At 40.9% G+C, this 21,562-nt stretch overlaps 1 protein-coding gene across 3 annotated transcripts in view; it reads left to right on the top strand.

Annotated features, from left to right (window-relative positions):
• LOC111156534 (mediator complex subunit 13 like) overlaps positions 1-21,562 on the top strand; it is a 324,386-nt gene that overhangs the window by 287,443 nt on the left and 15,381 nt on the right. For all 3 annotated transcript variants that reach the window (XM_022517494.1, XM_022517493.1, XM_022517492.1), the window contains 10 exons: positions 357-1,294; positions 5,149-5,328; positions 5,964-6,187; positions 8,283-8,475; positions 9,168-9,594; positions 10,163-10,382; positions 11,654-11,842; positions 16,393-16,616; positions 16,823-16,965; positions 20,213-20,371. In XM_022517494.1, the coding sequence (XP_022373202.1) occupies positions 357-1,294; positions 5,149-5,328; positions 5,964-6,187; positions 8,283-8,475; positions 9,168-9,594; positions 10,163-10,382; positions 11,654-11,842; positions 16,393-16,616; positions 16,823-16,965; positions 20,213-20,371 (2,897 nt within the window). The remainder of the gene's footprint in view (positions 1-356; positions 1,295-5,148; positions 5,329-5,963; positions 6,188-8,282; positions 8,476-9,167; positions 9,595-10,162; positions 10,383-11,653; positions 11,843-16,392; positions 16,617-16,822; positions 16,966-20,212; positions 20,372-21,562) is intronic.

Here is a 21,562-nt window from a genome sequence, read left to right as displayed (position 1 = left end):
CCTTGCTTCTTGCTTTCCCATCACTTTTATTGACTCCTTTGAATCCTTTTTTTTTTCTTTTTTAAGAAAAAATTGAATATACCTAGTGAAAGCATGCATAAATGATAAGAAATGCACAGGCCAGGGGTACCTGGGTGGCTCAGTGGGTTAAACCTCTGCCTTTGGCTCAGGTCATGATCTCAGGGTCTTGGGATCTAGCCCCTCATCAGGCTCTCTGCTTAGCGGGGATCCTGCTTATGATCTCTGGCAGTCAAATAAATAAATAAATAAAATCTTTAAAAAAAAAATGCACGGGCCAAGTGGGGTAATTATGTCTGTGACATGCACCTATTCTCACTTGGTACTGTCTGTTGCAGTAACGTGCCTAGTGTCGGGAGCCTAGCAGATCCGGACTATCTGAATACACCACAGATGAACACACCAGTGACGTTGAACAGCGCTGCCCCAGCCAGCAACAGTGGAGCAGGAGTTTTGCCATCTCCAGCAACCCCTCGCTTCTCTGTCCCCACACCACGAACCCCCAGGACCCCAAGAACTCCCAGAGGTGGGGGCACTGCCAGTGGGCAAGGGTCGGTTAAATATGATAGCACCGATCAGGGGTCACCAGCCTCTACCCCCTCTACCACGCGGCCCCTTAACTCTGTGGAGCCTGCCACCATGCAGCCAATTCCTGAAGCCCACAGTCTCTACGTCACCTTGATTCTCTCCGATTCTGTGATGAATATCTTTAAAGACAGGAACTTTGACAGCTGTTGCATCTGTGCCTGCAACATGAACATCAAAGGGGCGGACGTTGGGCTTTACATCCCCGATTCTTCCAACGAGGACCAGTATCGCTGTACCTGTGGGTTCAGTGCGATTATGAATCGCAGGCTTGGCTACAATTCAGGACTCTTCCTGGAAGATGAGTTGGATATTTTTGGGAAGAATTCTGATATTGGTCAGGCTGCGGAGAGGCGTTTAATGATGTGTCAGACTACCTTCCTTCCTCAGATGGAGGGAGCCCGAAAGTCCCAGGAGCCACCTATAAGCCTTCTCCTCCTCCTCCAGAATCAACACACACAACCTTTTGCGTCACTGAGTTTCCTGGACTACATTTCCTCTAACAGTCGCCAGACTCTTCCCTGTGTAAGCTGGAGTTACGACCGGGTGCAGGCAGATAATAATGATTACTGGACGGAATGCTTTAATGCCTTGGAGCAGGGCCGACAGTATGTGGATAATCCCACGGGTGGAAAAGTGGATGAAGCTCTGGTGAGAAGTGCCACTGTGCACTCTTGGCCTCATAGCAACGGTAGGTTTCCCAGAATACGCGTTGACTTTGAAAATGATCTTGGTATGATGGTAAATTATAAAGGACAGAATTTTCAATTTCATTTCTCTTAAAAAAAAAAACAAAATACAAAACTAAAGTTAAGAGCTCTGTGGACAACCTTCCTGAATTTAAGGAATAGAGCAGTGTTTTATACTGAAACACCTTTTGAGGAGACTCATTATTTTGTGAAAACTTCCTCTCATATTGATTCCTGTGGGCAGTTCCCATGGCAAACTGACTGCTACATACCAGCATCGTTGCGAGTACACAGACGAATAGTCAGCACACCTTGTGTGTTCTAACTCGGTTGTCTGTAATACTTCTCCCGTGGAGCCTTCTTCCCATTTACAGAGCATTTTCTCCTTCCTTTGCTTTTCCAGTGTTTTGCATTTCTTGTAACAATGATTGCAGTTGGCTTTGTGTTGTGGTTCCTGAGGCATGTCACTGCCATTATTAAAAGCTCCAGCTGACAAATGTCTGTGATGTTGAGCTCTAAGTGAGCCCTGCAACTTGCTGTTCCCTTCCCTTATTCATTCACTGTCTATGCTGTGATGCATCCCCGGGGGTAAAGTAACTGAAAGAGACAGGACACCTCTCTGAGGCACTTTCTAATCTATTCTGGAAGATGGACATCAGATTAATCAAATAATTACACAGATTAGCATAGTATTAGAAACCATTATAAGTGATGGAGGTGTGGGGTGGGAGGGCCTTCCTAGGCTAGGGGTCAGCCTAGAAGAGCAGTAGGTCAGCCGCCTTCTACTCCTTGAGTAAGTAGAAACATTAGATTTCAGTGCCAAGTACAGAATAACTGGCTAAAGAAAGTGGAGAGCAAGGAATTGTGTCCCAGGCAGAAAGAGCAGCAAGAGGGAAGGCCCACAGTTACATAGAGCTTGGGACTTTCAAAGAGCTGAAGGACTCTCTGTCTCAAATAAATAAATCTTTTATTTTATTTTATTTTTAATGTGGGATGGTGCCTGGGTGGTTCAGTTGATTAAGAATCTGACTCTTGATTTTGGCTCAGGATACAATTTCACGGTCATGAGATTGAGCCCTAAGTTAGGCTCTGTGCCCAGTGGGGAATTTTCTTGAGGTTCTCTCCTATTCCCCACTCTCCCTCCCCAGTCCCTCACCCCCCTTAAATAAATACATCTTGAAAGAACTGAAGGGAGCTTGGAGCTGGCTAGATTCCCGAGAGCCGTTTGAGACCTGTTGGGGCTGAGGTCTTTATCCCAAGAGCCCTAACATGATGGGTTCATGAAGAGGCATTGCCCTCTGATTTGTGTAGTTAAGAAACAGACAAGCTCTGACTGCAGTGCAGGCTGTGGATTTGGAAGTGGCAGGAATGGTGGGAAGACGAGAGGGTTAGTGCAGCGGCTCAAATAAGAAAGAATAACTTGGTTTCTTGTCTTAGCAAAGGAGATGGAAAAGAAGCGGAAACATTCGAGGGATGTTGAGGAAGTGGTTGGACTGCAGGACTTGGTAGTGGGTTGGATTTTAGGGGTCTGAGAGAGCGAGATGGTAAGGAAGACACCTGGGCTTGTGACTTGTATACCTGGACAGATGGTGATGTCATTCAAAGATCAGTGCCCTGGAAGAAGACCAGGTCCGGGGAGTAAGCTCCTAAGTTGAGTTTGGGAAATTTTAAAGATCTGTTCTGAGATACCCAGGTAGAGGTGTCAAGTAGATTCTTGGGACTTCCCAGGCCTACAGCTCAGGGGAAAGTGAGTAGTTGACTTGTAGATACTCAAGTCCAGGGCACAGAGGAGGAAGAATGCTCACCGATGAGGAGGAAACCCAGACCGACAAGAGGGCTTGGGACAGAGCTTCGCTGAACTCTGCAATGTAACCAGGTTTCAAGAAAGAGACGAGTGAGTGGTCAAGAAGCATTAAAGTCCAGCTGAGCTTTTAAGAAGAGGATTAAACATATCTTTTGACCATGGTGAGGAGCTGCTTCTGTAGAGAGGTGGGAACAGGCTGGGCTGGAGTGGTTGCTTACGTGAATGAAACGTGGACCTTGTTCTAAACAACTCTCAGCCTGTAGGGGAAAGGTTATATAAGCTTCTTAAATACAGTTGGAAATCTGGAAGGAGAAAGTATGTTCAGAGGACAGAGATCAGTGGAGTAGGGGATGAGTAGGCATTTTCTGAGTAGCCAAGTCAGGAGACTTCTCGGAGGTGGAGACTTGTAAGGAAGTATTCAAGGGTTATGCTCATTTCTGTAACCACTTGGGTTTGAGCACAGTCCGTTGTACTTAGCAGGCCTCTAATTAATCTATGCTGGATGCATTTATGAATTAAATGAATTAAAGAAAGTACAGTCTTTTCCCTAAAGAAATGTGGGTGATTATCTCGGGTGGTTCCTTTTGCCAGATAGTAGCCTTCAGACAGAAAAGCGGTGTGTGGGTGGATCAGTCCTGTCATCTTTGGATATGAAGAAGAGCAGAGTTTCATTGCAGAGTAGGTGTGGGTTCCAAAGTCACAAGCTTAACAGTACCAGACAGATAATGTAGATGAATGATGCTGGAGCCAGATTTGCCAACGGCTGTGCCCTCGCTGTGTCTGTCAGTACACACGAGTAGCCACAAAGAATGATGTCTGCTCTTATTTTTCTCTAACCGGTGGTTCTCTCTGTGTGTCATTCTTCAACTTCTGATAGAGCCATGGGTCCAAGAAGTACTTTTTTCTTTAAGAAAAAAGCAGCCCAGGCTTGAAGATAAAGTTGATCACTGCTTCCTTCTCAGGCAGGCAGCAGAGCTGAGTGAGGAGAGCCATCTGAAGGGGGCGCTGAGCCTTCGCTCCGGCTTGCTGCTTGTGCAGGAATGTGGCCTGCGGCTTGCCATGTCTCCCAGTTTTTCCCAAGAGGCTGCACATTTAGATTAGCAATTTGTTTGGTTTAGGGATACACCTAGAGATGTCTTAAGCATCCTGTGTTTCAGGTTTAGTTGGTAGATAAATCTTAGATTTCCATCTGTGCCCCTTTCCCAGTGAGCTAGAAAAGAAAGAGTAAGTAAGGAAGGGCCTTTAGGTATGCAGCTGATCACCTCACACGTCATTAGCTCTTTCTTCAGATCTTTTTGAGAATTTGATGAGCGTTTATGGACCTTTATCCCTGGGAAATAATATGCATATGTTCATGCGTGCACAGTTTTGCATAGAGTCTGAGAGGTTTTTCAGGTTCTATGTTGAGGGCCCCTCCTCAGTAGGAAGAATATTTCTTCTGAAACCATGAATACCACCTTCCTCTGTGGACAGATGACTTTCAGTCCTGTCGTTGCTTTTGCCATGTTTTCTTATGCCTCTGCCTGCATGGAAAGTTGTCTTTCTCTCTGTGCCCTTTGTATTTTGTGAAAACATTTTACATTAAGAGCATTTTTAACAGTGTTTAAGAGCTTTTATTTAAGTCCCCCCCAACATACACTGATCATACTTTCAAAACATTGCTATTTATAAATAAAAGTAATATAATGATTAAGAAACTTTTATAGCTCTCTTTCCCTATGAACAACCTTGGAAACAGGTCTGTGTGATTTTAAATTCAGGCCAACCCATCTTTTTACTTCTGAACAATTGTATAGTTAACCTCTTATATACAGAGTGATCTATTTCTCCTTTTATTATTTCCCATAGTAAATTATAAATTACTTTGTAATAATAAAATAATATCTTTTGACTGGTAAGTCAAGCATTTTAGAATATACTGAAAATAGAATCTACCGCCAGTAATGTCTCTTGTCATGGACTATAACTGAGGTCTAGCAGGATGGCAGGAAAGAGGAGAATGCCAGTCCCCCTGTATAATTTCTGTTCCTTTTCATTTCCTTTCTCTTGCAGTGCTAGACATCAGCATGCTCTCCTCCCAGGATGTGGTCCGCATGCTGTTGTCGCTGCAGCCCTTTCTCCAAGATGCCATCCAAAAGAAGCGCACGGGCAGGACCTGGGAGAACATCCAGCATGTGCAGGGACCGCTAACCTGGCAGCAGTTCCACAAAATGGCAGGACGGGGAACCTATGGTAGAATCTCTTCCCTGTTTCAATTCTTCCATAATTCTTCCATAATTCTTCCAGTTTTAATTACTGTCCAGTCCTAGCTTCACTGACAAAATGGAATCCTCTTCATGACTATTAAGTTTTATAATTTTATAAATTAATCTTTAATCTTTATCTTAATCTTTAATCTTTATAATCTTTTCTTCCCTAAAGTCAGTTTGGAGTTAACTTTTCTCTAAGCATCCTTGGTAGAATCCAGGTCAATGAGGAAAATAATATTTGGAGTATTCATCAGATTCTCCTCATCTTCCTGATCCTCGTTGTATTTTCATCTGGATGAACTTCTGAACTAGTTCTTCCTAGTCAGGATTTTAAGGCTTAATTTAAAGGAAATGGTATAATGCTGCTTGGAAAACTAACTTTACCTTTTCTAATCTGCCCTTATTGGACCTATCTAAGTGCGTTCTGACTCATTGATATAAGGTCTTCATCAGGGGCCATGTAATTAGGGGATTTGAGAGTACTTTTGAGAGTGATCCTGTCAACCTACAAGAAATTTCTGATGCCAGAATTAAGACTAATGCAGCAAGAACTTCTGAGTTGTCCAGGTTATAGGAAATGGACTTTTAAGCACCATCCTAACTGCCTTTTTGTTACAGGTTCAGAAGAGTCTCCTGAGCCATTGCCCATTCCCACTCTGCTGGTAGGCTGTGACAAAGACTTCCTCACCATCTCACCATTCTCTTTGCCATTTTGGGAGAGGCTATTGTTGGACCCATATGGGGGCCACCGTGATGTTGCCTATATTGTGGTGTGTCCAGAAAATGAGGCCTTGCTCGAAGGAGCCAAAACTTTCTTCAGGGACTTGAGCGCTGTATATGAGGTGAGAATGATATGAAGACTGTTTTTGGGACATGAGTCCTCAGATTGTTTCCAGCTATGACTAAATTTTAAAGAACAAGTATCTTCAAGGTAGATCTCAAAGGAAATTTGTGAGTGGTTGGAGGATAAAGGAGAGAATTAAATTGGCAAGTTTTCCTGGGAGTAAATTGCTTTCCCTTGGCTTTACATTTTGTTAGATTTAGAAAACTGCTCTGCCAGCCTTCCCACACGTCTTACAATTCCGTCAGCTGTTCTTTCCTCATGTATGTGCTCGAGTTGAAAAGTGTTGCTTACCAGCGGGTGTTCTGGCTGTTCAGAAGATGACCTTTACAGAAAGAAAGCACATCCCTTCTTGGTGCTGGCGGGGGTGGGGGGTCTCGAAAACAGTATAAAAATGTTTAGCTTGAAGATTTTTGAATCAAAAGATAAGTTTATCTTTTGATAATCAAAAGGTAAGTTTATCTTTTGATAATCATGTCCCTGTTGTGTATTTAGCACTGCATTCTTCTTAATACTAGAACTTTGATACAGATTAATAATGTAATAACCGTAACAATATAAAAGCTTACTACATAAATTACTGTTACTTTTGAAAAATTGGAATCATGAGAATCTTTAAGGTTAAGTGCCACATTTTTTCTGCCAAAGTGTATGTACACTAAATTCTTTGTATCTTATACTTCTAATATCTTTATTTTTGGCAAGATTAAATAAAATTAGTATTTATGAAGAACTGTTACAGGCATATTATAAACATCACAAGAGTGTTTGTTAAAGAAGTTGCCAAGTTGAATTTCTAAAATATTTCATAACAGAACATTCACTATCTAGAAGTGGATGGGCACACGTGAAATAGTAAACTTACGTGTTGCTACAAAGAAGTGAGGAGATGCTAACATACGAGGTAATGACATCAGTTAAGCCCCTAAAGGAACCGTTAGGTACAGTAATTTCTATACAGTGCCTCGCTCATGGATGTGTAATACTATTAAATCATAAGGACCATAACAGAGAAAACTTGTCTAAGCAATTTTTTTTTTTCTTTTTTAGATTTTATTCATTTATTTGTCAGAGAGAGAGGGAGAGAGAGCAAGCACAGGCCGACAGAATGGCAGGCAGAGGCAGAGGGAGAAGCAGGCTCCCTGCCGAGCAAGGAGCCCGATGTGGGACTCGATCCCAGGATGCTGGGATCATGACCTGAGCCAAAGGCAGCTGCTTAACCAACTGAGCCACCCAGGCGTCCCTGTCTAAGCAATTTTTTTTAAAGCCCAATTCTCTTCTCTTGGATGAATCTTTTAACATGACTTATGAAACATAAAAGCATTGCTGGATCTTTTTAGAGACTAATGACTTTATTAGGATTGCTCATTTGGCGGGAGTGCACACCTTGTTAAGAAGAGTGTGCGCTAGAGAACTTTGTAGGGGCTTGGTAAGCCTTCAGTTATCACCTCTAATAAGGGATAATGTGGGCTCTCCTGTTGGTGAGTAGATAGTTAAGTAGCTTATTTTTTGCAGGTGTATTATATTAATTCTTTGCTGTAAGTACCCATTTAGTGTCCTGGAGATTAATAACAGAATATCATTGTGCTTAAAACAACTATTTACTTTGAAAAAGTGATCAGCATATCCACTGCTTCAGTGGCCTCTGCTATTGGTGATCTCCAAATGTCTGTAACAGATGGCCCATAAAATTTTAATGTTATCTTATGGGAAAACATTATGAGTAGGGATTACTTAAGAGGTTTTAGTGGACATATGTCTCAGTCAGCCAAAGTAGGCAGGAATCTGGTTAATTCTTTATTTGACCATTAGCAATCAGGTAGTGCTCAGCAAACTTCCCTTGTGTGGGAGGAATTGGCTGGGGTGAAGAAACATTTATTTTTCTTTAGAGGGTCTAGGCCAGGTTTTGGAGAGACAGATAGCAGTCTCAGCATACATTATAATTACCAGAAAGGACCAGTGTCTAATGTTGGTTTGGTTGTTCGTGTCAATGCTAAAAGAAAAGCAAAATACTTCGATGTGTATGATAAAGAATTCTCCCCACTAACGACAGGAGTGGTTCCTGTTGTAAGTAATGGTCTTGCTTGTGGTATCAGATGTGTAGGCTTGGGCAGCACAAGCCCATCTGCAAAGTGCTAAGAGATGGGATCATGCGCGTGGGAAAGACCGTGGCACAGAAGCTGACTGACGAGCTTGTGAGCGAGTGGTTCAACCAGCCGTGGAGCAGTGAGGAGAATGACAATCATTCCAGACTCAAACTTTATGCGCAAGTTTGCCGCCATCACCTAGGTAAATGGGAATTTATTTGGCCAAGTAGAATCTGAGAAGTAAAATAGCAAATTGTCCCCCTTTGGGAAGCAGCATTATGCTACTTTTGTCTCAGGTAATGTTAGTGTTCCATTACTGTATTTATTTAGGTCTAATTTCTGCGTTCTAGGTCATTAAATGCTAATTTTTATGTGCACACACATTCTTTAAAAGCAATTTAAAGTTGCCTAAAGAAGTCATATCTAATTTACTCCACATTTTGAAAACTTAGCAGCAGGACTTGGTATTAACTGCTTAAATTTAACCGATGTTCCCAGGAGGATCTTGGAAGCTTTTAAAGTTCAGTACACAGAGGAGCATGGGGTACCGTGGTGGCTAGAGAGTACGTGGCCTCTCAGTTGTCAGTGAAGGCCCAGAGGGTCAGTCTGAAAGGAAAGTGTTAGAGGGATTAATTTTCTCTCTCTCTCTCTCACTTTTTTTTTTTCTAATAAGCCTCTTCACCAGAATTTATAATAAGTAGCTTCATGTTCATTTCCATGTTTGCAGAATATATAAGCATATATTCAGGTGTGGAGATAGCATTTTGGGTGTCATAATCAGAGTACTGTGGCCTGAAAGCATCATTTTTTAAAAAACGGGCCATTCTGAATTTCTGATCCAGTCCAACACTGCAGAACATCACTGATGTCACCTCTCTGCATGTCCTCTTTCAGCACCTTATCTAGCCACTCTGCAGCTCGACAGCAGCCTGTTGATACCACCTAAGTACCAGTCCCCACCAGCAGCAGCACAGGGACAAGCTACACCTGGGAACACAGGGCCACTAGCTTCAAATTCAGGATCAGCAGCGCCCTCGGCTGGCAGTGCATTCAATCCCACCTCTAACAGCACTTCTGGGAACCCTGCGGCAAGTAGCTCCGCATCTGGTTCCTCTGTGCCACCCGTCTCGTCCTCTGCCCCTGCTGCCGTTGTTAACCAGGCCAGCACTACCTCTTCTTCAGGGTTCAGTGCTAGTGTTGGAGGGCAGAACCCCAGCACTGGGGCCAGTTCCGCAGACAGAACGCAAGGGAACATGGGCTGTGGTGGAGACACTGAGCCTGGGCAGAGCTCCTCTCAGTCCTCGCAGGATGGACAAGAAAGGTACGTTGTTCACGGATAGACATGAGTGCCTTTGGCTTGAACCCCTTTACTTATACTCTTCTGCACCCAGCTGTCCGCCTCAACCTCATGAATCTCTCAGTCTAGTGAAGTGCTCTATTTCTCTTCTTCCCAAAAGGAAGTGACAACTGTCAGTCTCTTGTTTCAGTGTTAAGAAATCTGAGACTTCTTATAAACTTATTAGTACTGTACTTATTAGCTTCTTAGTAAGTTTTAGTGATGATTCTACTATTATTATGTGAATAGAATAAATGGATAATAGTAATAGTGCTATTAACACTAACATTAATAGTTTTATAAAATACCTTTTTAGAATATAGCCCCAGGAGAAAGAGGGAGTGGAAAAAGAGATCTCCCATTTAAAGGAGTGTATTGTCATTTCCCACCTGTCTTCCTACTAACTGGCTTGGTTTGCCTTCATTTTAGTAATACACATATTGATGTTACATTTAATCTGTAATCATTGTCCGGGGGATTGGTGTGCTCTGGAACTGGAATTTTGTGTGACTTATGTTTATATCGTGCATCTCATAAGTGGCTCTCTCTGCAGTGTCACAGAACGAGAGAGAATAGGAATTCCCACTGAGCCTGACTCTGCAGACAGCCAGGCCTATCCTCCAGCTGTTGTCATTTACATGGTGGACCCCTTCACTTACACTGCAGATGAAGACTCTACTTCCGGAAACTTTTGGCTGTTGAGTTTGATGCGCTGCTACACAGAGATGCTGGATAATTTACCTGAGCATATGAGAAATTCTTTCATTCTCCAGGTGACTATTTGCAACTTTATTTTTCGCTTTCATTGTTGTTTTTGCAAAATACAAGTTCATGATTTTTTTTAAACTGGAAGTACATGAAAGCTATAAAGGAAAAGATACTCATAATTCTATCTTTAGATTAAGTCACCATTGCATAACATTTTGGTGTATTTCTCGCCTTTTTTGTGTGTTTGTTTATAGAGTTGGACTCATACTTCTAGTATAATTTTTAGTCTTTAATACTTAACATTATTCATGAATACTTTGCCATGTTTAAAATTCTTACAAGCAGCATTTGTAATGAGTGCATATTCTCCATATGTAATTATTATTGTACACTTAGATATTTCTGAATTTTGCTATTATACATAAAGCTGTAATAAACATCTTTATAATCTCTTTTTCACACTTCAGGTAATTTCTTAAAGCGTATTCTTAGATATAGTACTGACAAATAATGCCGGATTCCTTTCCAGAAAAGTTACTCTTATTTACATTCCCTTCACAGAGCAGTCAGTCAGCGTGCCTCTTCTACTACCGCCTGGCCGGCTTTTATAGTACAATAATTTTACAAGATTTTGGTAATAGTGATAAATGATACCTTGGGTGTTTGGGTTTGTTTTACTGTCACTTTCACTAGAGCCATCTTACAGAATTAAAATATTGAATTAAAGAGTTACCAGAATAGGTTATTGATTGTTTTTCGTTGTGAAGTTTGTGTCTCACATCCTCAGATAATAATTCCTCATTTACCGCACGCTCTGTGTGTACATGTGATTAAAAAGAGAACTACATTTAAAAGCAAGTTTTAAAAATTTTGGAGCATGGCAATAGTAAATTGACAATTTATCCCTAAAAAAGGAAGGGGGTAATTTCTAAGTGACTGTCATGTGACCAACAGATGACCCCTCTTCTTCAGTTGTTGGTGTATCTTTGTAATAGAGGATTTTATGTCATCTAATGAGTTAAGATTGAGTTACATTATGTACATAACATATATGTATATATGTATATATATATATATATATATATATATATATATATATATATACACATACACACACATATGTATATAATACTTGATTTGATTTTAAGCAGTCACTACATCCCATGTGAGGCCCGAACTCACAACCCCGAGATCAAGGTTTGCATGCTCCTCCGACAGAGCCAGCCAGGCGCCCCTTATATATTTTAAAACTTAAACTCCCTGCCCTCTTTGCAAAGAATTCATGCCATTTCATTTTCCAAGCGCATTCTAGTTTTGTTTGTATTTTTGTGTGTAGATTGTGCCTTGCCAGTACATGCTGCAGACAATGAAGGACGAACAAGTTTTCTACATTCAATACTTGAAGTCCATGGCATTTTCAGTGTACTGCCAGTGCCGGCGACCTCTGCCCACACAGATCCACATTAAGTCCCTCACAGGATTCGGGCCTGCCGCCAGCATCGAGATGACCCTCAAGAACCCAGAGGTAGGTAGTAGCACAGCAGAAATTTCTAAAAGAGTGCTTTTATACTAGGGATACAAGCCAGGAGAGTTGGCTGCTGGGTGCATCTTCTGCCTTTGTTAAGAGTGGGAGGTTTCTCTGATCCTTAATTTAAAATAGAGGAGGTACTTCTCTAAACTTGTAAAAATTTTTGAGAAAGGAGATAAGCAAACTCTTGGTGTTTTTTGATGTAGCATCTAAGGCGGCAATATACTCATCACTCTTACTTACTAATGTTTGACTTTCCTATGTTTATTTTGTTCTCTATTTTTTGAAGCTGATCTGTTATTAATCACTGGCTTTCTCCCTTCCCTAGCTCTTGTCTCTCCTGGTACAGCAGTTGTGCATGCGTTCACTCTGCAGGGGCTCCGAATTTTCCAAAGCAGGTGTTTACAGGGGCTTGCTTTCTCTTCCCTTATCTCGGTGCTTCTGATATATAAACGGGTGCTTTTTCTCTCCATCTTCTTTTTTTTTTTTTTTTTTTTTTTTTAAATTTTTTTTTTTTTTTTTTTTCAGAGAGAGAGAGCGCGAGAGTGAGCACAAGCAGATAGAGTGGCAGGCAGAGGCAGAGGGAGAAGCAGGCTCTCTGCTGAGCAAGGAGCCCGATGTGGGACTCGATCCCAGGATGCTGGGATCATGACCTGAGCCGAAGGCAGCGGCTTAACCCACTGAGCCACCCAGGCGTCCCTCTCTCCATCTTCTTAAACCTACTTCCCACAGATATGTACCTCTAGGGGAATTTTAAAACACTAAACAAAAGATGTATACTTTTTTTATTTTACGAATGACTTTATCCTGAAGATAGATGAACAGGGCAATGTTTAGAATTTTCGAAGCCTTCAAAAATCAGTTCCCACAACTTCTATTGCATGAAAGATCACCCGTTAATAAAAGCCCGCAAACACCTCTTGATATTAAAGGAACTTAAAAACACCAATACCTGCTGATTTTAGTTGGTAATGTAAGTTTTTCTGGAAAACTCAGTGAAATGCTTATCTCCTGTATAAATAAAAACTCAGAAGTGGGGGGCACCTGGGTGGCTCAGTGGGTTAAAGCCTCTGCCTTTGGCTCAGGTCATGATCCCAGGGTGCTGGGATCGAGCCCCTGCATCAGGCTCTCTGCTCAGCAGGGAGCCTGCTTCCCCTCCTCTCTCTGCCTGCCTCTCTGCCTCCTTGTGATCTCTGTCAAATAAATAAATAAAATCTTTAAAAAAAAAAACCAAAAAACTTAGAAGTGGGGAAAAAAATGAGGCATGTAGTTAATAACACATTTGTTGTCACTCGATCCAGAAGAAACTGCTTAGCCCACAACCCAAGTTCATTCTGCGGTTATATACAATTTCTGTCTTTGGCAGTTTAGGTTGGTTTATTCTTTTGAGTTTTAATTTTTCACTTTTGTGAGCAGTTCATCTATTTTCTCTGTTAGCTTTTTTTCTAGAATAAAAAAAATTATTTCTACTGGTTTTTTCTTTTGTCTCCAGAAATTGAGTTACTGCCTTTCTTTATAAACTTAGAACCTTTTAGTTCTTTACCTCATGTAGTTATTCTATAGTTCAGATGCAGTCATTCCTTATGCTTTGGTAAGAAGTTGCCATATTTTCAAATGATAACTGATAAGTGTTCTGCATTTTCATAGAGGGGAGTGAAGGCTGACTACCTGTATTAAGATGTCCTGAGGCATTACCTACAAGTTTTAAAGTTTATAACGTACTGGCAGAACAGTGTCAGTAGCTCATGAGATAAATGGATGACTCTAGATGAAAAGAGATGGCAAAAATAAGTCTTTTTTCCCCTTTTGCTTTGTAACAGGAAGAGAAAGAAATCATTTGACATTATTAAAAGCAAAATCAAAGGTTACATGTATTTTCTGAGGTTTATAAATTTTTATGGGTATTATGGTAATGACTAATTGCTAAATGCTTCCACTCCCTCAGTCTGCAGCTAAGCAGGGCACTTTCATTCAGTAAATACAGCCAAGTGTCTGCTGTGTGCCAGGCCCTATGTTAGGTGCTGAGGACTTGGTGGTGAGCAGGGCAGCTGGGCCTCTGCACCTGGGAATTCCGAATCCCTACTGCGGCACAGCCTTATGCAAGCACACTTTACATAAGAAGGAATGGGTTTCAGTATTTACCATGCAAGTATTAGAAGAAATTCTATTGTTGGTGTCACTTCTTCTGTTTTTCATAGAATATCCAGTATCTGAAAAACATTTGGGGAATAATATTTTACTTTGTGATTTATCACAGGCTGTCTGTTGCACCTAAGACATTTGGCATTTAACCTTCTCCTTTTTGCTAGACTTTTCAGGCACTCTCACCTGACTGTCCTGTTTTGTTTGAAAGCTTTATTGAGACATAATTCGCATGTTATAACATTCACCCTTTTAAAAATTGCATCGTCTGGTGGTTTTTAGTTTGTTCACAGAATTGTACAACTATCACTGCTGTCTCATTTTAAAGATTTTTATTTATTCATTTGACAGAGAGAGAGATCAGAAGTAGGCAGAGAGGCAGGCAGAGAGAGAAGGGGCGGGGAAGCAGGCTCCCTGCTGAGCAGAGAGCCCGATGCAGGACTCGATCCCAGGACCCTGATACCATGACCTGAGCTGAAGGCAGAGGCTTAACCCACTGAGCCACCCAGGCGTCCCTGCTGTCTCGTTTTAGAACATTTTGCCAACCTGGAACAAAACGCCATACCTATTAGCAGCCACTCATTTCCCCTTCCCCAGCCCTTGATGGCCACCAGTCTCCTTTCTGTCTCTATGGAGTTGCGAGTTTTGGGCACTTCATATAAATGGATCATACAATATGTAATCTTTTATGTCTGGCGTCTCATTTAGCATGTTTTCAAGGTCCATTCATGTCATAGCTTGTATAGTATTTTACTTCTTTTTGTGGTTAAATGATATTCCATTGTATGGATATATACCACATTTTGTTTACTCATTCTTTAGTGGATGGCCATTTGAGTCTTTCCACTTTTTAGCTATTGTGGATAATACTGTTTTGAACATTTGTGCACAAGTGTTTCTGTTGAAAATGTTTTCCGTTCTCTTGGTAAATACCTAGAAGTAGACTTTACAGGTGTAGGGAGAATGAATGGATCGATGATAAGGTTAGCTTTGAAACTTTGAGCACATTGTTTAATATCTCTAGGCCTGTGTTTTGTGTCCCTAAAATGAAGGAATTGCATTAGACTCTTTCTCAGGTCTTTATTTTAGCTTTAAAATTCTGTAATTCCATTATTACTGCTTTTTATGCCATAAATATGTGTATGCCATATGTATGGATGGATGGATGGACGAACATGTATTCATTCGGGTCAGCAGCTGTTACTGTGGTGTTACTCCGGGCTCAGGTTAGCCTGCTACAGCCTGTGTTGGTATGACGTGGATAAGAATGATTGTTCCATTTTTAAAAAGAGAAGAAAACTCAGAAGAAGAGAGACCCATAAAGCCTAAAGTATTTGCTGTTTGGAAGTGTGCTGACCCCAATATTATTAAATATTGAAATGTGGATAATAGTTGTAAAAAAATGGTACAGAGTTGGTTTAAAATATTTGTCTTACTGATAACAGCTAATGCTTTGATTTCTTAACTCACACACACACACACACACACACACACACTCTCAGTCACTCTGAGGTATAATCTACATGCTGAAAAGTACCCAATGATAAGTATACCATTTGGTGAATTTCTGCTAAACACATCACATAGCAAGCACAAGAAACAAAAGCTGAAAAGCATCGAGAAATGTCTTTCACATCCCTTCTAGTCATTCTATTGATAATCAGTGTTCTGACTTAACAACAACTTATCTTGCCTGTTTTTGACTTTCATTTAAATTGAGTCATATAATTGGTATTTTCTGTGTCTGGCTTCTTTTACCCAGTGTCTAGATTCATCTGTCCTGTTACATGGGGTGGTAGTTTTACCTGTCTTTGCTCTTTAATATTCTGACTATATAGCTATAACACAGTTTATCTTCCATTTTACTGGTGATGGGCATTTAGGTTATTTTTAATTTGGAGCTGTTAGGATTAAAACTGTTGTGGACTGTCTTACACCTGTCCTTTGGTAAACATAGATGTCCACTAGATTGGGTCAAGGGTATGTGTGAGTTTGGCTTTAGCAGAGATTGTCACTTTTCCAAAGAGATTACATCACCAGCAGTGTATGAAAGTTCTAGTTGCCCCACATTCTCACTGATACTCAGTGTTTTCTTTTTTAATCTGACATTCTGGTGGGTATGTAGTAGTCTCTCATTGTGGTTTTAATTTCTGCTTTCCTGATGACTAATGAAGTGGGGCCGGTTTACTTTCCAAAATAGTAATTTCCTTTTAATAAGGAAACATTGGCTTGATTGGAGTTCCCTAGCTGATGTCCTTTAAACAGTCCCTATTTAGGTATGTAATACTTCTGGGGGGCAGTCTGTTGTCATTACTCCCCATTGGTTTTATGTGCTCTTTGGTGTTTTGTTGTAAACATTGAGTTGGGTGGCTTTGTCTTGATACCAGCTTTTATTTTGATTTCAGCGACCCAGCCCAATCCAGCTTTATTCCCCTCCTTTTATATTGGCCCCAATCAAAGACAAGCAGACGGAGCTGGGAGAGACATTTGGAGAGGCGAGCCAGAAATACAACGTGCTCTTTGTGGGCTACTGTCTGTCTCATGACCAGCGCTGGCTTTTGGCTTCCTGCACTGACCTCCATGGGGAATTATTAGAAACTTGTATTGTAAATATTGCTTTACCAAACAGGTGAGGAGTTTCAGTGTTTATGCTGTGTGTAAATTGATGCTCTGCCTTTCCTCAGATATGAGTCATTCTGATTTTCCTGACTAAATGCAGTGGGTGCTTTGTGGGTGGGTTCTTTGGAAGTTTTATGGGTTTGGTTTTGCCTTGCTAAGTGATCACTTTGACTTGACTCATTTGGAGACCCCTTCCTCACTTCTTTCTTTTTTTAGATCACGGAGGAGTAAAGTATCTGCACGTAAAATTGGACTACAGAAGTTATGGGAGTGGTGCATAGGTATTGTCCAAATGACATCTCTACCCTGGAGAGTTGTAATCGGCCGACTTGGGCGGCTTGGCCATGGGGAGCTTAAAGGTGAGAGATTCCTAAAGCAGTCAATACAGGAAACAAAGGAAGAGTGTTAAGCTAATGTCCCTAACTGAGCTGAGGGAGAAAATTATAAAGTTGATAGTAAGAATAAAGCAGATTTGTATTTTCGGATTCTTTTAAATGTAGTTTTAAGTGCAGTTTTTAAACTTTTCGTTATCAACAAAACCATTTACCAAAGAAAATCTTAACTACTGAACCCCAATATAAAAGATATGAAAAAGAATGTTTTATTAATATTAAAGTGATAGTAAATTAGGACTTCTGACGTTTATTTACGTACTGAGTCAGTGAGATCAAATCAGTTTTAACACGAATCTTTAAATGGGAGATTGTGGATGATGGTAGAAGTCATATGTAAGAATAGACTTCTGTTTTTTTTATTTCTTTTTGGTGATTGATGGTGATACAGTTTGTATTTATTTTGTGTTGGTGGCACAAGAGCAAAGTAATCCTGATTTACAAGGACAAAACGTTGCAAGTTGGAGTGGTCTTTATTCACATTGCCACTGTCTCATAGACTTCAGTCTGGACGCCTAAGAGAATAGACTTTTTAGGTTGAATCCCCCCATATGCCTACCCGCTACTAATAGTTCCCATCATAAATATAACAGTCAGTTACAAAGCAGTAAAAATAACTAACAGCACAGCTGACCACTGGCAGCGGTGTTACCTGGCTTTGAGCCAAGCTCGTTTGCTGTCTTACTATAGCTATTTTACGTGAGCAGTATGAATAGTTCTAGATTATTTTTTAAAGCCTTATTAATTAATATACATTTATAAAAAGTTTAGTGTATACATATAGATGGGAGAAATTTTTTTTGTTCCCCTTAAGGTCTACACAAAAGCAAATCATATGTCACAAATTAGCCTGGTGGTTTTGTGCATTCAACTATATTAGAGCAGAGTCAGCAAACTTTCTATGTAAAGGGCCAGGTAGTAAATATTTTCAACTCTGCTGGCCAGCTTGTCACTGTTGCAGCCTGTCAACTCTGCCATTGTAAAGTCAGAGCAGCCACAAACAACACCTAAGTGAATGGGTTTTGCTTTGTTCCAATAAAACTTTGTTTACAAAAACAAGTGCTGAGGAGGATTTGGCCCGTAGGCTATAGTTTGTGGAGCCCTTATATTAGAGTGCACATATTGTTTCTTTGCATGAAATTTATATCAGATATTTATGAAATCTTTGAAATAAGACCCTGATAACAGATACAACCTGCATTGTAGCAAGTGCTCAAGTAGGCTAAGTATTAGGGTTGAAAAGCAGTTTATACATATATTACATGAAAATAAGTATAAGTGTTTTCTTAGGAATCTATTGTGTGTAAGATTTTTTTTTTTACTAGTTATACTATAGGCCAATAGAAAATATTACCCTTGCCTTTTGTAAGTATAATATTCTTTTTTTTTTAAGTTTTTTTTTTTAAGATTTTATTTATTTGACAGAGATTACAAGTAGGCAGAGAGGCAGGCAGAGAGAGAGGAGGAAGCAGGCTCCCCGCTGAGCAGAGAGCCCGACGTGAGGCTCGATCCCAGGACTCTGAGATCACGACCCGAGCCGAAGGCAGAGGCTTCAACCCACTGAGGCACCCAGGCGCCCCAAGTATAATATTCTTTAAAAATGAATCTTCTGTTGGGAGCCTGGAGGTCTGATACATTTGGGGGTTCATCATTTCAATTGTCGGGACATTTCCTGTCCCATCTCTTGGTGTGCCTTATAGTCGCTCTTATCTCTTAAAGGGTTTGAGCTGCTCTTAACCCTTGGGAAAAGTTAGAATATAATAGAAAAGAAGAAGAGAGGATAAAAATGTAGCCTCCTAGTCTAGTCACTTGGTGTTTTCGATAATTATTACGGCCATTTCCTTCCTTTGTGTGTGTGTGTGTGTGTTTTTGTTTTTTTTTTTTAAAGCAGGGGCATACTCTTCTTATTTCTTAGGGGAAAAGAATATAAGTGTGACCGATCCCATCAAAAAGTTGAGAGACAATGTACTTTAAGGGGTTAAAGACATCGAGAAGAGCCTAGTATACAGGAAATCAGTTTACCAATCTACATTTCATTCCTTTGGGGACCTGAGGTCCCCAACACGGTGCACGAAATGCACCGTGTTGCATTTCGGTGGGATAGTATTGTATGTGAGCCTACAGAGTTCAGAGTCAACTCTGTGAATTTTTGTTTTTTATCACCAGAGTATCTGTGGTAAAATACATATACTGCCTTTTCTTTCTCACTTGGTTTTAAAAACTCATGCCTGTTTGATTTTTCTGTGGCTTTTAAAAATACATTCTTCATGTCTTATTTCACTTTTATTTCAGCCACTTCAGCATAAGATTCTTTAGGAATATGAAATAAGGAACAGTTGTTCCTTTCATCTCTTTAAAGGGAGCACAGTATGTTTGATAAAACTACGTAAAAGTGGAAACCTGTGGTGGAGTAGCCTTTCCTCAGTGGAACAGTGGGGCGGGACATGGACAGCATGTGCTGCTGCAGGAGCAAGGCACGCTCCATGTGTGGTGGGGGTCAAAGAGAAGACTAAGGGCTTTTCCATTCCCAGAGTAACGTAACCCTCTACAGTTCTCTGAGGACACATAGTGCCTTTGTGTAAGGCAGTCAGCAAATATTAGAGAATTCGTGCCAGCATTTTAATCTGAACGATTAGTGTGATGTCACTTGGAGCACTTCACTCACACCCATTGTTATCTGCTCCCTTGGGCCTTCTAAGAAGGGTTCCCCTTATTTCTGTACTGCTTGCCTTTCATGGAAACAGCCAGTCTACAACAGTAAACAGAACGGAGGTTTGCCTCCAACGAGCTGTTCTTCTAAGGAAAAGTGCTGAGGCGGGGCAGGGGGAAGTGGAGGGTTGGCGGGTAGGGTGAGGGGGGGGTGCAAGAACCAGAACTGGAGAAGGGAGGGGAGAAGGAAGGATAGAACAAGTTGGCCTCATCATGAAAAAGCATCTGAAGCACCTAAATCTATGTGGGTGTGCGCCGGACTCTTCCGGCTCATTTCAGACATGATTTCAGTCTACTCAATAGTAGGCCTTTGTTCCTTTGTTAATGAAGTGTAAGAGAGGTCAGGGAACGTCTTCTTTATAGTAAGGAGGGGAACCTGTACAAAGCCTTATTCCCTTTAGGGCCAATCCTGGAAATTCAATTACCAAGCAAATCTGGTAAAACATTTAAGCCTCCTGTCTGTGAATTTCTGAAGACTGAGTATGGCCGTGATATTTGATTTCAGATTGGAGTATCCTCCTTGGAGAATGTTCACTACAGACAATCAGCAAACGGCTCAAGGACGTGTGCCGGATGTGTGGGATCTCTGCCGCAGACTCTCCTTCAATCCTTAGTGCCTGCCTGGTTGCCATGGAGCCCCAGGGGTCCTTCGTAGTGATGCCAGGTGAATCTCTTCTTGTCAGTTTCAGTAATTAGGTATCACATCAGTTCAGCTCACTCAAACTTAAGTCTACAGACAAGTGTGGAATAGATCTTCATTATCTTTGTGAGAGAAGATTGTATTTAGGGTTCAAAAATGGAAGTTTGGTCTCTTCCAAAGGCAGGGGTTTGTGATTTTGTTGTCTTTGTTGACCATCATTTGGAAGAGAGTCTAAGACTGAGAGCTCTTAGAGTCATGGCCAGTTACTGTGGCTTGACCCTGATTGTTGCTGGTATATGAGGATCACCCTCCAGAAGGGAACACTACTGTCATGATACATATTTGAATATTCTTTTGAAGACAAATACTTGGCAATGTCTGAGCAGCCTCATGAGGATATTTGAGTCTTTCTGATGTGGTTGAGGATGAATGGTGAGACAAGTAGAAAGGTGAAGTGATTAATGCTATATCTGGCCCAGAGTAAGTGCTCAGTAAATGGGAGTGCCAGTGTATGGATAGCCAAAAGATTGTGGCCATAGGATTTTAAAAAATTAGCAACTAAGCTATTTGATAATTTTATAACTAAGCAATTTTCTATCTAATTTTCTACCTTTTTCAGTCTGCTCTTACTCTCTGGATATGCCTCTGATCAAATGGGACATCCTGTCCACTTACTCCCTATAAAAACCAGTAGCGTTTTGTGAGAACGAGCTTATTTGTCATCAGTCCAGTGAGAAGCAGATGTCCTCTGTTGGCCTCTTTAGACCCTAGGTTCATTGTTGCCTGCGCCACTTGGGCATATTTCATAACTTCTTTGTTCTCTGCCCTCCGTATGATATGTGGATAATAATCGTGCCTCAAGGTAGCTGTGATGACTGAATGACGTGACGTTGGTGAATGCAGAGCTTAGCACAGAATCTGGCATGTAGTGAGCACTCAATAAATGCTAGTTACCATAATTATTAGTTGAATGGTACCATTTCTACAAAATTGTATCATTTAGGAGAACAGTCCTTTATAAATTGTGAGCAACCACAGGAAGAAAGTGGGAGATTTATTTTTAGAAATGCTTCTTACATAAGTAATTAAAACTTATTTAGTGGGCACAGTCCAGTTTTAGCTTAACCTTTCCCATATGACATGAGGCTTGGGTTATCATAACTGTATGCTCTGAGTCTGGTTGTTTTGTTTTTTGTTTGTTTGTTTTTTGTTTTT

Source organism: Enhydra lutris, unplaced genomic scaffold (assembly GCF_002288905.1).
Source record: "Enhydra lutris kenyoni isolate GAN:26980312 unplaced genomic scaffold, ASM228890v2 scaffoldscaffold46, whole genome shotgun sequence".
NCBI lineage: Eukaryota > Metazoa > Chordata > Mammalia > Carnivora > Mustelidae > Enhydra > Enhydra lutris.
The sequence above is the reverse complement of the archived record's forward strand: the minus strand, read 5'-3'. Positions and strand labels throughout refer to the sequence as shown.